We start from the raw sequence: 22177 nt of genomic DNA on the forward strand, positions 1-22177 counted from the left end.
GGGGCGCCGGGGAATCCCAGCCCGAGAGAGGTGCGGGCGCGGGTGGGAAGAGGAGGGCGGCGCGCGGAGGGAGGTGAGTGGAGAGGAGCCGGGAGGCGAGGAGGGGGAACCGCGAGGAGGCCCCGCCCCCGCCTCTTGGAGCCGGCTTTTCGCCGCCTCCGAACCCGCTCACTTTGCCTGTCGCCTCTGGACGGCCGCGGGGCGCTCGCAGGAGCCGCGGCCGGAGGGAGCACCGCGGACCCGGAGCCATCCCGCACCGGCACCTCCTCTCGGCTCGCACGCCCCTCAGGGGGGACAGCGCCGCCGCCTTGAAAGGGCACTCCGGCCTCAGAGGGGGCATCCCCCGGGCGCCAGGGGCGGCGGCGCTGGCAGCCAGGTTCTCGGCCAGTGGGGCGCAGCGCAGGCGCCGGAGAGGACTCCCCGACTACCTGCAAGTACCGCCGCGCGGAGGGAGCATCGCTAACAGTCACGCTGTGCTGCAGAGGAGGCTAGAGACGAGGGGCCCCCGGGCCAGCGAAGGGCGGCAGCAGAACCCGGAGGGAGAGCCAGCCGGACTGCCTGCGGGCCCCGACGGCGCGCTCCCTCGTCAGCCAACGGCAGGCAGGACCCGCGCGGCGGCCGGGGGGCAGCGGCGGCGCCCTCGGACCTCGGGGTCTCGGGGCCGCCAGCCATGACCTTCGGGCGCAGCGGGGCGGCCTCGGTGGTGCTGAACGTGGGCGGCGCCCGGTACTCGCTGTCCCGGGAGCTGCTGAAGGACTTCCCGCTGCGCCGCGTGAGCCGGCTGCACGGCTGCCGCTCCGAGCGCGACGTGCTCGAGGTGTGCGACGACTACGACCGCGAGCGCAACGAGTACTTCTTCGACCGGCACTCGGAGGCCTTCGGCTTCATCCTGCTCTACGTGCGCGGCCACGGCAAGCTGCGCTTCGCGCCGCGGATGTGCGAGCTCTCCTTCTATAACGAGATGATCTACTGGGGCCTGGAGGGCGCGCACCTGGAGTACTGTTGCCAGCGCCGCCTCGACGACCGTATGTCGGACACTTACACCTTCTACACCGCGGAGGAGCCCGGTACTCTGGGCCGCGACGAGGCGCGACCCGGCGGTGCCGAAGCGGCCCCCTCCCGGCGCTGGCTGGAGCGCATGAGGCGAACCTTCGAGGAGCCCACGTCGTCGCTGGCCGCACAGATCCTGGCCAGCGTGTCGGTGGTGTTTGTGATCGTGTCCATGGTGGTGCTGTGCGCCAGCACACTGCCCGACTGGCGCGCTGCGGCTGCCGACAACCGCAGCCTGGATGACCGGAGCAGGTACTCCGCCGGCCCTGGGAGGGAGCCCTCCGGGTAGGACGCACTGCTTCTCTGCCCGTCCAGTCCGTCATGTCACGTCTGTCCGTCCCGTCCGTCGGTCCAGTCTTCGTCCTGTTTGCCTCCGGGAGGCTGAGCAGGCCCGGGTTCTGGGTCCAACGAGGCCCCAGGCGCGGCCAGCCAAGGAGCGGTTTGGTCCTTAGACCTCCTCCTCCCCACCGCCACCCCATCCCCGCCATTTCCCCAGTACTAGTCGGCTCAGGTCCACACAAAAGACGCCCCTCTTGAGGGCGAATCGCCAGCCAAGGGGAGGGGCAGACAGAGATAAACAAACCTCCCATCTTTGTAGTATACTTTTGAGCAAATAGTAACCGGTTAATTAGATTTCTCAAAACTTTTATTGTTCGAATTTAACAATTTAACCTTGGGCTAAGAGCAGTTTTGAATTATTTGACAATTTTTGATGGTGCTTCATCAAGCACCATCAAAAAAAGATGAAGTCTTGTTATTGTGGAGTGTAGTCTGCTGTATGCTGCCCACACATTCTATGCACTCTGCATAGTATGTGCTGTTAATGGAATTGTTATAAAGGAGATTAACTTAGAAATGGATTCTAAATAATGGACATCTGTGCCCTTTCTCTCTTCTTTTCTTATGAAGTATGGAGTTAGCAAACTACCTATCTGTCCACTGTTTAGTACCGAAGTTTCACACACTGACTTTCAGAGGGATCTTCAGTTTGGGGAGGGGGAAAACCTTGAGAAAGGAGGAAAATTTAAACTGCCCTGAATCCAGAAACAGCATTCTAGTATTTAATAGTTTTTCTTTTCACTTTAGTACGATGAAAGGAAAATATTTTGACCTTTCCTTGGATCATGCTTACCCTTCAGTAGTGATAACATACTTCTGTTTTTAGTACTAGTTTATTTTGCATATTTGGTGGGAGGAATAAATAGTAAAGTTAGATTTTCAAGGGAGACAGCCTTTTTGGGCACAAACACAAAACTGTATAATCTGTTTTACCTTTGGTACTATTTTAAGATATTTTCCCTCTATTCTTTTTTTAAATTGGGTTGCATGCGTGGTAATCTTTTCCTGATAGGCAGATGCATGGTTCCAGTGGTGCTGTGTGCCTTGATACTGCAGTGGATTACTTCCATGTAAAATTCTTCCTTTGGAGAGTAAAGATTTTTGTTTAAATCTAAGAAGTAAATAAAATTGTCTGGTACCCCGGAGTCCATTACTGATATGTCATCTTGGCATGAAATCCAAGATACATGCTTTGAAAGGAAATTCACTAGGAGACTCATTTTATTTACTGTTATTAGCTCCTAACTGAGTTTTCAATTTACAGGTAAGAATTACTTACTTGGTACTCCATCAGTACAATGAAATTAATTTATATTCCTAAATACATAAGTGCCCTTGATTCTTATAGAGGGCCATAGGAAAATGAGACATAAATGATTGGCTTTGAAATGATTCACTAGTAATTGCAGAATTCTATAAGTGAAGGTTCAAGCTACATTAGCAAAGGAAACGGGAGAATTGAGTTATTAGTATAAGTATTGAGGGGAGTCGGCTAAGTCAGTGTATAAGCAAAAACAGTGAAATAACCTGAATAATAATTTTGGGGGAATAGAGGAACTTTGGGGAGATCATTAAGGTGAAGCATTTGGAAAGGAATGGGAGACATGGATAATAATTTTAGGGGGAGAGAGACAGAAAGAAACTAAAAAGAAAAAAGACAGATGGAAAAGAGAAAGACTGCAAAAGAAGTGAAGGAAGAAGATAAATGTTTAATTTGTGTATATGTATTTTATGTATGTGTATAATTATTCAAGTCAGAACTGTTTCCTAGATACGCAGATATTTCAGGCAAAAGCATGTTTTTCTTGGCTTAATGGCCCAGTTTTAAGCTTCATTGTGAATGTAGGTATATGAAAACCATTATCTATAATCCCAAACAGATCAACTGAAGGATGACTGAATGACTTGAGGAGCCTGCACATTACCGAGGGAGCTTTCCATTGGTCTTCTCCAACAGAGCTAAGGTGATGCTTTGAGAATAGTGTCTCAAACCTCGTTTACTTGCGGTTGCTGAAATTAGTCCTTCTAAAACATCATTCGACCATACTTGACATCTACCAAATAAAGTCAAAACTTCTCTCTTGGCGTTCAAGGCTTTTTATGGTTTAACTACAATATGCCTTTGTCAACTTACGTATCATAATTTGCAAGCATTTTTGAATATCTACTGTGTTCAGGGCACTATTGGTGTTCCAAATATTGTAAATTTTTTTTGCAAGGAAAATGTGTCAGATTAGTGATGTAGGAATCAGAGGCACAACTGATCAATAATTGTGTTGCTTTGGGAAAGTCTTCAAAGTGGAGGAAGATGGAAACAAGCCATCTTTAGAAGGTTGCAGAGGTTGTGCACTGCCCAACGCTGGCAGCAGGGTTTCGTTTCTATAAACTATAGTGTGAGCAACTTACACAACCATGTGTGCCCCACTTGAGAACAAAATAAGGAGACTTTTCCAGGTAAAAGAAACATCATAGGCATAGGCATGACATTTGTGTATTATGTTTAGGGAGTGTGAGTCTAGTGATGGAGAGGTGGAGAGAGAGCAAATGTTGGAAGGCCTGGAATGAAAGGAAGAATATTTTTATTTTGCAGGGAGTGGTTAGCTGTTGGCAGTGTCAGGTCAGTGGATTATGCATATAAAGGAACAAATGTGATTTTTGTGCCAGTTGGAGATGGTGGAGATTGAAGGATGAGTTTGGAGATTTTTTGTAGAGGGAGGGAATGAGATCTTGGATTGCTTTGAAGTGGTGAGAATGGAGAAGAAATGACAACTCTGGAGGGTATAAGGAAGAAAAAAAAAAATCCAGGACAGTGAAATGATGCAGGTTCAGGAACTGATTAAGTGGATTTCCAGGAGCTAGGAGCACTGCCTGCCACCTGCAGGCTCTGTTTGTTCAGACCCGCCTGCTCACTTGAGTTCCTGAACCATGGCGATGTCCTTTATTGTGCAGTCAGTCCCTTGCCTATTGAAATTGGATCATCCGTCAAGCCCAACTCAGATGCTATTTTCCTTTTGAAGCCTTTCCTGACTACTCTAGTAGATGTGATGTTTCCTCCTGAGTTTTTTTTTTTTTCCTTTTGAGGGATTGCTTACTTGTGTGACTTATTCGGTATCTATAATATCCTTCCTAGCTTGGTGGTTATTTTTTCATATAAACATGTCTTAGCTCCCAAACTAGGCAAGATGAAATGCTCTAGAAGGCATCTAAATTCTCTTATACTATTTATTATGCCAGCATCTTTTAGAAAAAATTATTATTTAGGCACAATAAATAATCTATTGTTTATATAACATTTCAAAATATAACGTTCCAGGAATATATTTTCTCTTGTGTAGATGGAATAGCTGTGTGGGGTAAGGCTGAGGTGTTTAAGTGGTAGAACTCTTAGTTGAGGAAGGTGGGATTCTGTGCTGAAATGAGAAAAAACTCTATTAAGTTGAGGAATAATTATTTATCAAGTACTTATTTTATTGTGCAAAAGGAACAAAGATAAGAATATATGTTTTTATTAACCTCTGAAATTTTGGTTTGTGTTTTTATTTGGGGGGGGTGGGGGAGAGGTAATTAAATTTATTTAATTATTTTTTAATGGCGGTACTGGGGTTTGAACCCAGGACCTCCTGCATGCTAAACGTGCACTCTTCCACTTGAACTATATGCTCCCACCCCAGCCTCTGAACTTCTAGAATAGTACACAGTGTAACGTTTGGAAGAAATTTTGAGTGGTCTTCCAAATCAATAATTTGGAAACATTTTGTGTATGGATATGATCCTTTTAAGCTGATTTTTGGGGGATGGTTGAAAGTCATATAAATAATACCTTATAGTTCAAAAGCTACAAAAGTAAGCCTTTTTTCATTCACCAGCCATGGAGCTCTTTTCCCTAAATGTAACCAGAATTCCTAGCATTTTGTGTGTCGTTTCAGAAACATTCTCTGTATTTACAAGCATATCATATATATTTACAATAAACAAACAAAAAACAGTGTGAGAACACTGTCCTGAAATCTTTAAAATCACCAACATGTTGTGGAGATGCCATATCAGCCTATAAAGAGCTACTCAGTTCTTTTATGCAGCTGCATAACATTCCATTGAATGGACATCGTAGACTTTCTGGACACTTAATATTGTTTCTGGTCTGTAGGAAGTGCTGTAGTGAATATCTTTGTATGTGTACACTATTTTGCTTTCAAGAAAGTATATCCATAGGATAAATTCCTGAAAGTTAAGTCATTGGGCCAAAGGGCATTTGTAATTGGCATTTTCATAGATAATTCCAAATTGCTCTACCAAAAGTTTCTATCAATGTATATACTCCCACCAGCAATGTATAAGACCATGTTTCTTCATACTCTACAAGGTGTTATTAAGCTTTTGATCTTTACCATGCTAGAAAATTAAAAATGGTGTGTAGTAGTTTTAATTTGTTTTTGCCTCAAGTAAAAATGTGCATCTTCACATGTATTTAGGAGTCATTTATCTTACTTTTTGTTGAGCTGTATATACTGTTTGCCCATTTTGTCAACGGCTTTCTCAATTGGAAGCTTTTTAAAAAGAATTAAGAAATTAGTCCTTTGTTAATGATATGAGTTGCAGATACATTGTTCTCTAATTTATGACCTCATTCAAAGAAAACCACAATTGCTTAGAACATAGTAGCTGTACTTTTAATATCTATTTGAGAAAATACATAATGATTTTAAGAATTATGATTCTAACCATTCAATCATTTTTTGGGTTTTTTTTTTTTTTTTTTTTGACTCCTGTGACTGTGCCAGGCACTATGGATACAGAGGTACATCAGGCCAGGGCTTCTGCTGTCATGGAGCTGGGAACTGGTGGCCTACAGGTGGTAGAGGGAGGGGGAGACAGTTAACAAAGTCAGCAGATAAAAATGAATTTCAGATAGTGAAAGAAAATCAGAGTAGAGAATGCAGCAGGGATGCTCATTTGCATAGGCCGTGAGGAGGTGACTTGAGCTGAGACCTGAATAATGAGAAAGACCCAGCCTTGGGAAAGGGAGGGAAGAGTGTTCTGGGTGGTGGGAATAGCACATGCAGAGGCTCTGAGATGACGATGAGCTTGGCTTGTCTACAGGACAAAGGGAAGGCCCATGTGGGCTAGCATTTAGTCCAGGGGCAGGAGAGGGGTAGATGGGGTTCGAGGGGAGGCAGGGACCTCTCAGGCAGGTCCTGCGTGCCCTGGGAGAGAGTTTGGATTTCATTCCAAGTGCAACAAGTCTTTGAAAGGTTTTAAAGCAGAGGAAAGATAAGATCTGATGTATTTTCAAAATGCCACTGACCCCTGGGTAGAGGAGGGACTCGAGGGGGCAGCAGTATGATACAGCAAGACCTGGCAGGGGAGAGGATGTGGGTCTTGATCTAGGGGAACAGCAGGGGAGAGACGGTGAGAGAGATTAGATTTGGGTAAATATGTGGATTTTTATTATGTTACTAGTGGTGACTCATCTGCCGGCACTAGGAAAGTATATGAGCCACTATATATGAGCAGGGGCAGGGCCCACATCGACGTCCCTCTTGCTCACCTGCCTTGACCCAAATGTAGTGAGCTGGGAATCCAGTTCTTCTCTGCAAGGGTCTGCTTCCTATTTGGGAGTATTGTGAGGAGAAGGCTCTGGAAAAGGAATCTCCTGAGGGTCGGTGGGAGAGGGATCATGGACCATTTTTCTTTCTGTACAACCCAAACCCTCTCATGGAGAAGACTATCCCTTCTGTTAAAGATCTTTGGTGAACACATTTACAGCCTCCCTTAATGAGCAATTCTGGTAAGTAAGTAATCTTAGAATGGATGATGTTCTTAATGTTTCATCTGATTGATAAGACAAACTACAGATTTTTCAGGCAGTTTGCCTTCTAGTAACATCTGAGTATCGTTTCAACGTTGCCAAAGAAGATTAATGTTCTTTTTGGCATTTTAACATACAGACGTAGCCATCTTTTAAAATTATGAAGCACTGCTGCCTATTTCATCAAAAGATGCCTTTTACTAGTCAAAACTTCTAAAAGATGAACCAGATGTAAAATAGTTGTTCCTTTTACTTTTGGTCCTTCAGTCAGTCTGGGCAGCAGTGTTTTCTTTTTGAGTTTTAAATCTCTTTAGCATGCAAAGGCTTGCTGTAATTTTAATCTGTTCTTTAGAAATTATTTCTAAAAGTTGCTTTGTGATAGAATTTTGATCTTTAATTTGTATTGCTTTGTGTTGTGGTGGTGAGAATTTGAGGAGATGTAAAGATGTTTAAATTTCTTAAAGTGTTATTTTAAGCCCAAGTTATAAAAAAGTGAAATCAAAATGAAAGACCAGGTGATGGAAATTTGAAAATCAATTATGTTATTTCTATTGCCTTTTAGGTCACTATTATATAAATTCAATAGGTTTTAAAGTACTTTAAATATAAAAAGCATTGTTTGAAACTGAAGATGAAAGTCTCAGTACTTTTACTTTGCAGATAAGGTGGATATTTTCAGAAGCCAGTAATTACTAGATCTCTGATAGGATTGAACATAACCCAGAACCTCAGTTAAAGTCTATTCTTTCACAGTGGACTGTTTCTTTTAATATGTGTACAAGGGTTTTCTATCTGCTGCCAATTTTAGAATTCAGCAGAAACTTTCTTTTTGTCAATACCTTTTCTTTAATCAAAGTGTTTTTTTTCTGAAATCCCTTTGGTAAGCAAGTTTTTTTTTTAAATTGAAGTATAGTTGATTTACAATGTTGTAATGCTGTGTTAATTTTTGCTATACATAGTGATTCAGTTATACATATATATTAATTCTTATTCATTATAAGTTATTACAAGTTACTGAACATAGTTCCCTATGCTATACAGTAGGACCTTGTTGTTTATCTATTCTGTATATAGTAGTTTGTATCTGCTAATCCCAAAACCCCCAGTTTATCCCTCTCTTTCCTTTCCCTTTTGGTAACCATAAATTTGTTTTCGATGTCTGTGAGTCTCTGTTTTGTAAATAAGTTCATTCTGTAATTTTTTTAGATTTCACATATAAGTGATATCATATATTTGTCTTTGACTTACTTCACTTAGTCCGATAATCTCTAGGTCCACCCATGTTGCTACAAATGGCATTATTTCTTTCTTTTTTTTTTTTTTACAGCTGAGTAGTATTCCATTGTGTGTGTGTGTGTGTGTGTGTGTGTGTGTGTGTGTACACACTACATTTCTTTATCCATTCATCTGTTAGGGGACACTTAGGTTGCTTTCATGTCGTGGCTGTTGTAAATAGTGCTGCTGTGAACATGGAAGTGCATGTTATCTTTTCAAATTGGAATTTTCTCCAGATATATGCCCAGGAGTGGGACTGCTGGGTCATATGGTAAGTCTGTTTTTAGTTTTTTAAGGAATCTCCATACTGTTTCCCATAATGGCTGCACCAAATTACATTCCCACCAACAGTGCAGGAGGGTTCCCTTTTCTCCATACCCTCTCCAGCATTTATCATTTGTGGACTTTTAAATGAAGGCCATTCTGACTGATATGAAGTGATAACTCATTATAATTTTGATTTGTGTTTCTCTGATAATTAGCGATATTGAGCATTTTTTCATGTGCCTATTGGCCATCTGTATGTCTTCATTGGAGAAATGCGTGTTTAGGTCTCCTGCACATGTTTTGATTGGGTGGTTTGTTTTTTTTGTTATTGAGTTGTATGAGCTGTTTGTATATTCTGAAACTTAAGCCCTTGTCAGTCACATCATTTGCAAATATTTCTTGCAGTCTGTAGATTGTCTTTTTGTTTTGTTGATGGTTTCCTTTGCTGTGCAAAAGCTTATAAGTTTAATTAGGTCTCAATTGTTTATTTTTCCTTTGATTTCTATTGCCTTGGTACACTGACATAGGAGAATATTGCTAAGATTTATGTCAGAGAATGTTTTGCCTATATTTTTTTCTGGGACATTTGTGGTGTCCTGTCATGTTTAAGTCTTTAAGCCATTTTGAGTTTCTTTTTGTGTATGATGTGAGGGCATATTCTAACTTCATTGATTTACATGCGGCTGTCCAGCTTTTCCTAACACCAAGCAAGTCACTTTTAATATTATTTTAATTTTTTTAAAATGAAAACTGTGAGTTGGCAAAAAGTATGGTTCTAAGTGTTGCAAAGTGAAGAGTAAACATGCTCCTTTGTTCTCGATCCTATTACCCAGTTTCTGAGCATTCTTCCAAAAATTATTTGCACATATATACACACATTCATATATATGTGTGTGCATATGTGTATATGTACATGCATACATTGTATGCTTGCATATATAATTATATATACATATTATACAAATACCTTTTAAATTTTATTTATTTTAAATGGATGTACTAGGAATTGAACCCAGGACTACCACTGAACTATATCCCCACCCTCACTTTTTAACTTTATAACTAGGATTATTTTATAATCTTTTTTAGCAATTTGCTTTTTTCACTTAACATCTAGGAACCTTTTCCGTATCTGTTAATATAAATCTTCCTTCTCCTTTTTAAAATCTGTATAGTTTATTCCATTGTGTAGATGGGCCACAATTCATTTAACACGTGTCTGTCTTGTCAATAATAGTAATGGCTGTAATAGTCACTATTTATTGAATACTTAATGTGTACTAGTCACTTGTTAAATTTTAACATGTATTTTGTCATCTAAGTCTCATAACAGCCCTATGAAGTAGTACCGTTTTTAACCCCCATTTTATGATTGAGATTTAGATAGGTTAAGTAGTATGTCAGACTCACATAGTAGGTAAGTTGTGACCTGGCATTTGATTGCGAAATCCCTGCTATAGCATGCTGTGGGATAGTTAGTTCAGCTCTAGTTTTTCAAAAGTGCAAACAGCGGCTCAGAACACAGTCTTTTTCATGTTTCTTTGCAAGCTGGTGTCAGTGTATATGTTGGATAAATTCCAAAGTGAAAAAATAGCTGGGTTAAAAGGATTGTGTTTTAAAAAATTCTTTTGATAGATATTGCCAAGTTTTTCTCTAAAATATGAATGAAATTCAGCACTAGTTTTATATTAATAATATAAATAATGAAGGAATGAAGACCCAGCAAACCCTGGCAGGAAGCTAAACTTGCTCAGCTCTTTCTTTCCCTGCCTTAGGCCCCTTCTCACTGTCCTTTTGTGAGGTTGTTTGTGAACATGTCTTGGCTTCCTTTTAGTCTAGAAGTTCTTTAAGAGAGAAATTCTACGCTTCACAACACTACGTGCTTCAATACCTTGCACATGGGTAGGCACTCAGTATGTATGTTTAAATGAATTATACATGTGAAAGAATCACATAAATACAACAGCATCTTCATTTTTGGTAGGAGAGTGTGTATTTATAAGTTTTCCTCAACCTGTAAGCATGTTGTATTTTAAGAAATCAATTGCAAATTGGTTTTATGGCTCTGTGGTCATTTATTCATTAAATGCAACAAACATTTATTGAGCACCTACTATGTATGTGGGACTGTTCTATGTGCTGGGGATACAGCAGTGACCAAAACAAAGTCTCTGCCCTCCAGAACCATCTGTTCTAATAAATAAATATATAACAGATGGTGATAAGTGCTATGAAGGAATAAAGTAGAGAAAGGGGTTTACATAGTAAATGTTAGTCGTGGTCAGCAAGGGCCTCTCTGATAAGGTGATGGATGTCTGAACAAGGACCAGGAGGGCTGCAAGAGGCAGCTGTGAAGATATCTGAGCAACACAATTCCTAGCATAGAGCACAGTAAGTACAAACTCCTGAAGGGTCTGCAAGGAAGCAGAGTGGTAGGGAATTGGGGGTGAAGGTGGAGGAATATAGATTTTGTAGAGTTTGATAGATGTACCAACTAAGATGATCTATTTTTTTTTATTGAGCTATAGTCAGTTTACAATGTTGTGTCAATTTCTGATGTACAGTTTTTCAGTCATACATAAATATACATTTATTCATTTTTATATTCTTTTTCACTGTGAGCTACCACAAGATTTCAGCTATATTTCCCTGTGCTATACAGTACAAACTTGTTTATCTATTCTATATATACCTGTCAGTATCTATAAATCTTGAATTCCCAGTCTGTCCCTACCCAACCCCCTCCCCTCTGGCAACTGCAAGCTTGCATTCTATGTCTCTGAGTCTGTTTCTGTTTTATATTTAAGTTCATTTGTCTTCTGTTTTTTTTTTTTTAGATTCCTCATATGAGTTGTCATATGGTACTTTTCTTTCTCTTTCTGGCTAACTTCACTTAGAATGACATTCTCCAGGGACAGCCATGTTGTGGCAAATGGCATTATGTTGTCATTTTTTATGGCTGAATAGTATTCCATTGTATAAATATACCACAGCTTCTTTATCATCTATCGATGGACATTTAGGTTGTTTCCATGTCTTGGGTATTGTAAATAGTGCTGCTATGAACATTGGGGTGCAGGTGTCATTTTGAATTAGGGTTCCTTCTGGATATATGCCCAGGAGTGAGATTGCTGGGTCATATGGTAAGTCTATTCCTAGTCATTTGAGGAATCTCCATACTGTTTTCCACAATGGCAGAACCAAACTACATTCCTACCAACAGTGTAGGAGGGTTCCCTTTTCTCCACACCCTCTCCAGCATTTATAAGATGATCTATTTTTGATAGTCTTCTTTTTTAAAAGACAAAATGGTCAGAACTTTGGATTTGTATCTGAATGTAGGTTTTTAAGCAGAGGACATAATTTGACTTAATTTTAAAAGATCACTCTGTGATAGAAATGTTAGCTATCTTGATTGTGGTGGTGGTTTCATTGTGTACACAATCCATCAAATTGTACTTCTGAAATATGTGTAGGAATACTGCACAGGAATCATACCACAGTAAAGGTATTTTTAAAAACAAACATCACTCTTGTCCCAGTGGAGGGCAGACTCTGGTGGGGAAGAGTGGAGCCAGTGAGGCCAGTTGGACCACATTTTATCATGACACTCAAAGGGCTACCCTGATTGAATCTTGCATCTAAGCTTCTCTCGGCTGGCTGTGTTGGTCCAGGTTGTGGTGGCAGGGTTTCCTTTTTCATTTTCAGGGTCAAGAAGATATTGTAATTGGCCAAGCTGGCCCTGACACCATTGTATGAACAGGTCTCTGCTGTGCCCCACCTACACCTTCCTTTGCAGGACTGGTGATGGTGACCTGCAGATAGCTCAGGCCCACTGCCTGTTTTGGTACAGCCTCTGAGCCAAGAATGGTTTTTACATTTTTAAATACTGGGGGAAAAAATCAAATGAAAAGTATAGTTTTTTGACTTGTGGAAATTACCTGACATTCAAATTTCAGTGTCCATAAATAGGGTTTTATTGGAGCACAGCCACATCGTTTATGTATTGTCTATGGCAGCTTACTTGCTACTTGGGCAGAGCTGAACACTTGCAACAGAGACCGTACCGCCTGCAGAGCTTGAAATATTTACTATCTGGCCCTTTACAGGAATAGTTTGCTAACCCTTGCTGTAGAATGGTCTTGTCAAGGGTCTGGGCCTGTCCAGCTGGGCACCTTCAGGCACCTTCCTTCCCTAAGCCTGAGTTTCTGTTACTGACCTTCCCAAGTTGGTCCCCAACAATGGTCCACCTGCCTGGTGCCCTTCGAGCTAACAGAACGGGACTGAGTTGGTTCAGAAGAAAAGGGAAACTTTATTCTCTGAACAAAGAATGGAGAGGCCTGCGGTCCGGCCCTACCGACAGGCGGTGGGCGGGGCTGTCTCACAGAGATCCCCTCAGTGGGGAGGGGGAGGGGGCGGAGTTCTCCTGGGGGCGCAGCTGCGTGGCTCTGGCTCCAGACTGCAGGGTCCGGGCGCAGCGTCTCTGCACTCTGCCAGCCACCGCCATCTTGAATTGAGTGTCGTGCGCAGCATCTCTGCACTCAGTCCTCCGCCGACATCGCTGACGTGGCCGACATGTTGAATTGAGTGTTGTTGGCGGTGTCTCTGCGCTGGGCCCTGGGAGCCCAAGTGCTGGGCGCAGCTGGTCTGCACCAGGAACTCTGGTCTGAGACACTGAGGGCGAGACGTCTGCCCTCTATGATCAACTGAAAGTAGACTAAGCACAAAGGAAAGGATAAAAAGGTTAGCCTTTATTTTATTACCTGGATTCTATTTTTATTTCCCGGGAATTGTTAATGGGCTTTATTGGTGGCATTTCCTCCTGCATAAAATAAGGATAGAGATCATACCTATGTTCTTGAGGGCGATGACTGATTCTTGTCTCTAACTAGCCTTGCGGCCAAATGCTGGATCTCAGTGAGGCCCACCCTGGCCCCCAGATTGTTCTGTTCTCCCAAAGCACTTCCCCTAACCAGAGCCTTTTGTTCACTCATAGGAGTTCTGGCAGAGCGGGGGCCTTTATTAGTATTTGTGACTGGTGTGGGAAATCAAGTATTTATCAGTTAGGGGCTGTCTGTGTTCATTTCAAATCACAGACTTAGATTTACCAATTTTCTCTGAATTGATCAATGTGAGAGGTGGCTGGGGAAGGGATGGGTGATTAAAACTGGGATTCACCAGATAGGGTCTGTTAATCAGGACTATGTTTTGGTGACTTACTAAAAGTTCATGATTTCATAAGAAGTAAAAGGGAAAGTACATTTTAAAAAAGAAAGTAAGTCATATTTATTAATAGATGATGTCACTCAGTGGGCCTTAAGCATAACCAGGACAGCCCTTGCCCTCCTCGTAGTGGGAGGAAGAACCAGAGGGTCACTGATGATGAGGTGAGATGGTGCTGCCCTAGAAGGGAGCACAGCTATGGAAGCAGAGCTCCTGCAGCCTGGGGTGTGGTGGAAGGGCTTCCACGTGGCATCACTTAAGTCCACACTGCATTCCCTGAATGCCATCAGGAAGACAGCAGTGGGAGTGGCACTGAACTGTGTTAGTAGTTGTATTCTCCACCACTGTGTACTCAGAACAGTTCATCTAAGAATGCCCTTAATAACATACAAAACGAACTTATGATTACCAGAGGGGAAAGGGAGTGGGAGGGAGGGATAAATTAGGAGTTCAGGATTAACAAATACATACTACTCTATATGAAATAGATAAATAACAAGGATCTCCTGTACAGGGAACTGTGTTCAGTATCTTGTGATAACCTATAATGGAAAAGAATCTTAAAAAGAATAGATATGTATGTATAACATTTAGGTTGTTTCCATGTCTTGGCTATTGTAAATAGTGCTGGTATGAACATTGGGGTCTCTTCATATACTTTTTTATTTTGGCAGGGGAGGAAATTAGTTTTGTTTGTTTGTTTATTTGTTTATGGAGGTACTGAGGATTGAACCCAGGACCTCATGCATGCTAAGCATGCTCTCTACCACTGAGCTATATCCTCCCTCCTCTTCATATACTTTAAAACAACATAGCACAACTCATTGATTGCAGAAACAGATACGAGAAGTCACCTGGTTCTATGTTAAGCAAGACATTAATCAGACTTGCAGAAAGGTAAAACAATATTACTTTGCTCACTTTCTTTTTCGGTTTTGGGAAACAGTTTTTTTTTCCCATAAAATATGTCATTTGTGTGTAATGGACTTTTTGGTTCTAAATTGAATTAATAAACAAATATTTAAAAGAATTCCTAGTTCTAATATATATAATGGTACCTGTTGATAGAGAGAACCTACATGAAACAAAAGCTCTTTGGGGTCCTCAGTAATTTTTAAGTGTAAAGGGGTCCTGAGACCAAAAAGTTTGAGAACACAATTTTAAAGGCACCTGTTTCCAAGTCCTCAACTTCAGTGTGTTCACTTTCATAGAACCAGTCTGCCTGAGAACATGCCAGTCCTGAAGGCAGTATTCTCCTTTCACAATTCCTCCTCCCATTTCACAAATGGAAAGCATTCTCCTTACTGTCTTGAATCTTATTAAGGTGCATTGTCTCAGGGTGTAAAAACCCATGGATGCCAATGAAAGAGACCACTTAAAATATTTTTATTTTCTTTTGTGTTATATAAGTTTCTGGTGTACGGCATTATAATTTGAGATCGTATACACTGCAGAATGATCGCCACTGCAAGTCTGGCTACCATCCGTCACTATAGAGTTGACCCCCTTCACTCATTTCACCACCGCTTCCACAAAATATTTTTCTTTCAGCAATCTTGCCTCTGCCATTCTTTGAGAGTGAGACATGTGACAGTAAAGCAAAGAGGGCTTTGATAGGAAATACCCAGAGAACCAGTAGGATTCATGAGAGTGTCCAGAAGTACCTTATTTCATCCATGGCAATGCTCAGTCCCTCCCTCCCTCCCTCCCTTCTCTTTTTCAGTTCTCCTTCGCCCTCCTCCCTTCTCTCTCTTCCTCTCTTTCTCTCTCTCTGTCTTTCTTAGAATTAAAAAATGAGGTTGTTGTAGAGAAATGTATTTACACATCATTTGAATTGAAAAAAAAATCATTCTGTTCCTTAAGAAAGTACATCTGATTTGAATGATTGAATTTGCAAAGTCATTCTCAAATCTATTACATGGCAGGAATTTTTCATAGACTGCGATAAGTGTGCAGTCCCAAGGTTTTGATGCAAATATATTTAAACCACATGATAAGGTACAAATATTTAATTAAAAAAAGTTGTATTGACAGAGGTGTATTGAAATATTTAAATATCCCAATTCTCTCTAATATTATCAGATTTAGAACTAGTGCCTCAAAGTAGCAGAGTAACCAGTGTATTTAGCTATCACTGGGATAAGTCTTGGTTGGTCTAAGTATTTTTTATGCAGTACCTCCCAGGAAGTGAGAAAGTGAATGATTCTAACAATGGGTAATAAATCCTATTACAAGTTGGGTGATTGTTAAATTTTGCTTTTAAGAAATGAGAAGAACATAATTGATTTTACAGCAGATAAATCATTAAGAATAGATTCTACCAATTGCTAATCTTATAAATAGCAATCCTATAGTAAAGTTGCAAGAAAAATACAATGAAAAGCCTTGTATCTTTTACCTAGATTGTGAACATTTTGCCTCATTTGTGCTATCCTCCTCATCACCATTACTATGCCTCATTTGCTCTATTTATCTACCTATCTATAATTATTATTATTATGAGTTTGCTGAAAAACTTGAGGGTTGGTTGCAAACATCTTGACACTTCATCCTTAAATGAGTAAGCATATGTTTTCCAAAAACAGGGATATTTTCCCACCTAACAATACAGTGATCACTTGGGATATTATTTAACACTGATGATTTTGGAGATGCTAAGCCAGTTGTTTTGTAGATGTTCCTTAATTTGAACTTGCTGGACAATTTCATCATAATTATATTCAAGTCAAACCTCCTCCATAGAAATACAACATAGGTATAAAGGTAATTTTTGATGATAGATGATGATGGATCAAACTGATTTTTTTTGTGTGTATCTGAGAAGAGGCAAAATAATTTAAGATTCCTTTGATACAATTTCCATTCCTCTTTAAGTAAATAAGAGTTTTCAGCCCATTTATTTGTAAAAACAAAAATAGGAATAGAAATGACGATGAACCAGTATCATTGTACCAATAAGAAATATTCATTTGTTAATATGGATGTAAAATATTCAACTGCTAAAAAGACGTGAACTAATTGAAAAGAAAAAACATCTGTTTCATTGACAGATGCAGTTCCAATAAAATTTTGCTTTTTTGCTTAATTAGTTATATATTAAATGTTCTAATGACTCAATAAAAAAATGGACATTTATAGAATATAGTCACAAATTAAGAAATTAAGAGAAATAAGATATAAAAACATTTTTTATTGTTGCAGAGAAGTATGATAGGATGTTTAAATTTTTTCAACCATTAAACATACTACATTAGAGCAAAATTATGTGGGAGAAGTGGAATGGAAGTACAAGTTTTATGAAAAAAGTAAAATATAATTTTTGTTAAAGAAGAGTTTGTTAGTTTCTTTTTTAAATGAGAGCTGGTGGGTTGAATCAAAACTGTACTATTTCAGGGGAAAAGGTATAGCTCAGTGGTAGAGTACATGCTTAGCATGCATGAAGTCCTGGGTTCAATCCCCAGTACCTCCATAAAAAAAAAAAGTTAAATAAATAGCCTACTTACCTTCCCCCCTCCAAAGAAAAAATTAAATAAATAAATAACAACAACAACAACAACAAAACTATACTATTTGGATCTATTGCATTTACTTATATATTTATTTTTATTGAAGTATAGTCAGTTTACAATGTGTTAATTTCTGGCAGACAGCATAGTGTTTCAGTTATACATATGTTGGATTCATAACTTTTGAAAAGTAATGTAACAATTTCATTTTTTTAAATGTTAGTATTTACAACATGCTAGGATTTGCAGGATTTGCAGTTATTTTAGCTTAGGGATGGTCAAATATCAAAAAAAAATTCTCTCAGAGGAGAATACATAATTTTTTCTGTATTCCTTCGGGGCTCATGAGCAAAAAGTTTGGGGACTGCTGTGTTCTTGTGTGCTAGAGGTAGGCAACAGATGCTGGGATGGTTTTGGGGGTCACATTGCTATAGGTTAGTAAGTCGAGGTAGTGTCATGAAGTGTCAAGAGATGAGGATGGCCAGGGAGGGGGTGTCAGGTCAGGCCCAGCTACCCGCGTGGTATATTAAGTAGCTTGACTTTTTCAGAAAGGGAACAGGATGCCAAGGAAGCATTTAAACTCTAAATAATGAGACTGAAATGCCTGGAAGACAGCATCGAGCTTTTGGCTTTTATAAAATGCCTTTTCCTAGGACACTTCGTGACAGGGTTTTATCCATTCCTTCATTCATTTATGTAGAGTGTGTATTAATTTATGATCACTGGGGATGTGGTTGTATGATATGATGTGTAAATACCTTCTGAAGAGAACCAGAAACATTTCCATTTTTGTCACTCTGAAGGAAACTCTTTGAAGCAGTATGGCTTTGTCTGCACGTCCTCTCGTGAGCAGCTTTTCATCTGCGCGTATTTCCTTGTGTGTGTGAGATTGGAGTAAGTGAAATAGATATTACGGAGCTCCCCACTATGTTCCAGCAGCACATGAATTGCCTTATTTAGACAAAACACTCTGGGGCTATCAGTATGTTAGGTTGCAGGTAAGGCGATGGAGAAGGCAAGTGACTTACTGTAGGTCATAGCATGTGAGAGAGTTGGGAATCAGCCCAGGTCTGGTTCCAGAGCTTATGTGCTTGGCTGAAACTACATCGCTTTCTGTGTAGCAGCCTTTAGTCCTATAAGTTATGTGGGGGATGTGGGTCAGTGGCATTTTGGCATCACAAGAACCAAATTAAGAACCACATCAAATTGAACTGATAGTTATTTTTATATATGTTATTTAAAAACAAGTAAATGAAAGAGCAGAATTTTTAAATTTCTATAAAGATAAAAATTAAGTTTTACTAGCTAATAATACAATACATAGTGGGCTTTTATTGTATTGTTTGTTTTTTATTAGGGAGAGGTAATTCAGTTTATTCATTGATTTCTGCCTGGAGGTGGTATTGGGGATTGAACCCAGGACCTCTTGTGTGCTGAGCATGCGTTCTGCCACTTGAGCTATACCCTTCCCCCTGCAATGGCCTTTTAAAACAAATTGTCCCTATTTCTCAATTAATCTGTATAATTTATTTAAATGTTGAGTGTTGGTGCTTTAATGTTTTTACAGCAAATGCTCTAAGGAATTTTTTTAAATCTGGGAAACTATTGAAAATAATGCAAAATTTAAGCATTTAAAAAAAATCTGAAATTCTTTATGCCAATCAAAATGTGTTTTCTTTGAATACAATTACCAAAAACTTAAAAAGCAGAACAAATAAACCTGTGAAATAAAAGACACATGTTTTACAAAGGTAGAAGAGGAAATTATGCATAATACCATCATAAAATCTTTCAGGCATGTTAAAAAGGTATAGATTATGGTACATCAAACATCTGTGTACCTACCACCCAACTTAAGAAATAAAACATGAAATATACAGTTTAAGTCCACTGGGAGCCTCTTTTCCATTTGAAATCCCTTTCTTTTCCATAGAAATAGTGACTTTCCTGACTTTGAAGTTATTATTTCTGTGCATTTAAAAATACTATTAATATACGCTTATATATACATATTTGTACTCCACATAAAATATAGGATTGTTTTGCATATTTTAAAACATTTTTTATTGATTTATAATCATTTTACAATGTTGTGTCAAATTACAGTGTAGAGCACAATTTTTCAGTTATACATGAACATATATATATTCATTGTCACATTTTTTTCTCTGTGAGTTACTGTAAGATCTTATATATATTTCCCTGTGCTATACAGTATAATCTTGCTTATGTATTCTACAATTTTAAATCCCAGTCTGTCCGTTCCCACCCCCTGCCCCCTTGGCAACCAGAAGTTTGTATTCTATGTCTCTGAGTCTGTTTCTGTTTTGTATTTATTTATTTATTTATTTATTTTTAGATTCCACCTATGAGTGATCTCATATGGTATTTTTCTTTCTCTTTCTGGCTTACTTCACTTAAAATGACATTCTCCAGGGACAGCCATGTTGCTGCAAATGGTGTTATGTTGTCATTTTTATGGCTGAATAGTATTCCATTGTATAGATATACCACATCTTCTTTATCCAGTCATCTGTTGATGGACATTTAGGCTGTTTCCATGTCTTGGCTATTGTAAATAGTGCTGCTATGAACATTGGGGTGCAGGTGTCATTTTGAATTAGGGTTCCTTCTGGATATATGCCCAGGAGTGAGATTGCTGGGTCATATGGTAAGTCTATTCCTAGTCTTTTGAGGAATCTCCATACTGTTTTCCACAGTGGCTGCACCAAACTGCATTCCCACCAGCAGTGTAGGAGGGTTCCCTTTTCTCCACAGCCTCTCTAGCATTTGTCATTTGTGGATTTTTGGTGTTTTGCATATTTAAAACCGTTTTTATAAATGGTATCATCACTAAAATCTGCAGCTTGCCTTTTTAGCCTAATTTTGTGTTTCTTGAGATTTGTGCATGTTGATATCTATGGCTGTAGCCCTTTCATCTTAACAGTAATGTGCTAAGTGTTGATTTATTTGCTCTTCTGTTGGTGGAAGTATTGCTATTATTGTGGTGCTACAAGGTTCATGTACATTTGTTCATGTCTCAGTTCATATAGAAGAATGGCTTTAATGTATCTACCTAGGACTGGAATTGCTACATAGAAAGGTAGGCACATCTCTCCTGAATGCTGCTAATAGTCCTCCAGAGTAGTTGTACTGGTGTATTCTCTCATCAGTAGCGAGTAAGAGTCCTGTTGCTCACTCCTTGCTATTTCTGCATGTTGTCAGACTAAAACTTTGGCTAATCTGGTTGTTGGGAAATAATATCTCATGTTATATTCTTTTAAAATCAATTTGATTGAGGTACAACTTACATAAAGTGAAATGCACCCATTTTAAAGTATAGCTTGATTGACACTTGACAAGTGTATGTATCTGTGTGATTACCATCTCAGTCAGGATACAGAACATTTCTTTCACCCTAAATATTTTCCCTCTGTCTATTGCCATAGGCAGTGGCTGATTTCTGACACTGTAGTTTTGCCTGTTCTAGAATATAACACGACCAGAGTTGTACAGGATGTACTGTTATGTCTGGCTTCTTTTCATCAGCATAATGCTTACAAAAATTCATCCCTGTGTTATTTGTGTCAGTAGTTCCTTACTTTTAATGAATTTTAGATATAATTCACATAATAAAATTTACCTTTTTAAACCGTACAATTCATTGGCTTTTACCATGTTCACTTTTATTGTGCAATTCACTGTATCACCACCATTGCAGAACATTTCATCACCCAAAAAGAAACCTCCTACCTGTTAGCAGTACCCCCTCCTCCTATCCCCTGATGGCCACTAATGTACTTTCTGTTTCTATGGGTTTGCCTGTTCTGGACAAATGCATTTATACAGTATGGGGCCTTTTGTGTCTCGCTGCTTTCACATAGCGTAATATTTTCAAGCTTCATCCATGTTGTAGCATGTATCATCAGTATCTCATCCCTCTTTACAGTTGAATAATCTGTTGTGGGGTTATGCCTCATTTTGTTTATCTATTCGTCAGATGGACATTTGGATTATTTCTACTTTTTGGTTTTTATGAATAATGCTGTTAAGAACATTCATGTATACAAGTTTTTGTGTGAACATATGTTTTCATTTCTTTTGGGTAGATAGTTAAGGATGGTCATATGGTAGTTCTGTATTTGACTTTTCGAGGAAAGCTCATTTCTTTTTATAGTATTTATATGAGTATACCACACTTTGTTGTCAGTTCACCTGTAGATGGGCATTTGCACTGCTCTTTGTTTTTAGTAATGAATATGTCTGTTATGAACATTTATGCGTAAGTGTTTGTGTGAACCTTTTATTTTCCTCTTGGACGAATACCTAGGAATGGAATTACTGGATCATAGGATAGATGTATGTTTAATTTTTAAGAGATTGACAAAATGTTTTCCAAAGTTGTTGTGCCTTTTTGTATTCCCACCAGCAGTGTATGAGAGTTACAGTTGCCTCATGTCCTCACTAAAACTAGGTATTGTCAGTCTCTTTAAGATTAGCTGTTCTAGAAGACTGTCTGTCTCATTGTGATTAATTTGCATATTCTGGTTAAGAGTGAAGTTGAGCATCTTTTTATGTAATTTTTATTATATGTATTTCATTTTTGTGAACTGTGTTTGTATCTTTTGGTTATTTTATTCTCTCAATGATTAATTACACATCTTGGGTACTAATACCTCAATTATTTGTGTTTTAAATATCTTCTTCC

General features: G+C 39.4%; 1 protein-coding gene across 2 annotated transcripts in view; it reads left to right on the plus strand.

Annotated features, from left to right (window-relative positions):
* Nucleotides 1-85: 85 nt before the first annotated feature.
* KCNG3 (potassium voltage-gated channel modifier subfamily G member 3) overlaps nt 86-22177 on the plus strand; it is a 55343-nt gene continuing 33251 nt past the window's right edge. The window contains exon 1 of one of the 2 annotated variants that reach the window (XM_072937821.1): nt 86-1302. In XM_072937821.1, coding sequence (XP_072793922.1) covers nt 671-1302 — 632 coding nt within the window. In that variant the 5' untranslated portion in view covers nt 86-670. Of the gene's footprint in view, nt 1303-13202; nt 13484-22177 lie in introns of those variants that run through there. The other variant, XR_012059085.1, reaches the window with a different exon arrangement.

This window comes from Vicugna pacos, chromosome 15 (assembly GCF_048564905.1).
Source record: "Vicugna pacos chromosome 15, VicPac4, whole genome shotgun sequence".
NCBI classification, from domain to species: Eukaryota; Metazoa; Chordata; class Mammalia; order Artiodactyla; family Camelidae; genus Vicugna; species Vicugna pacos.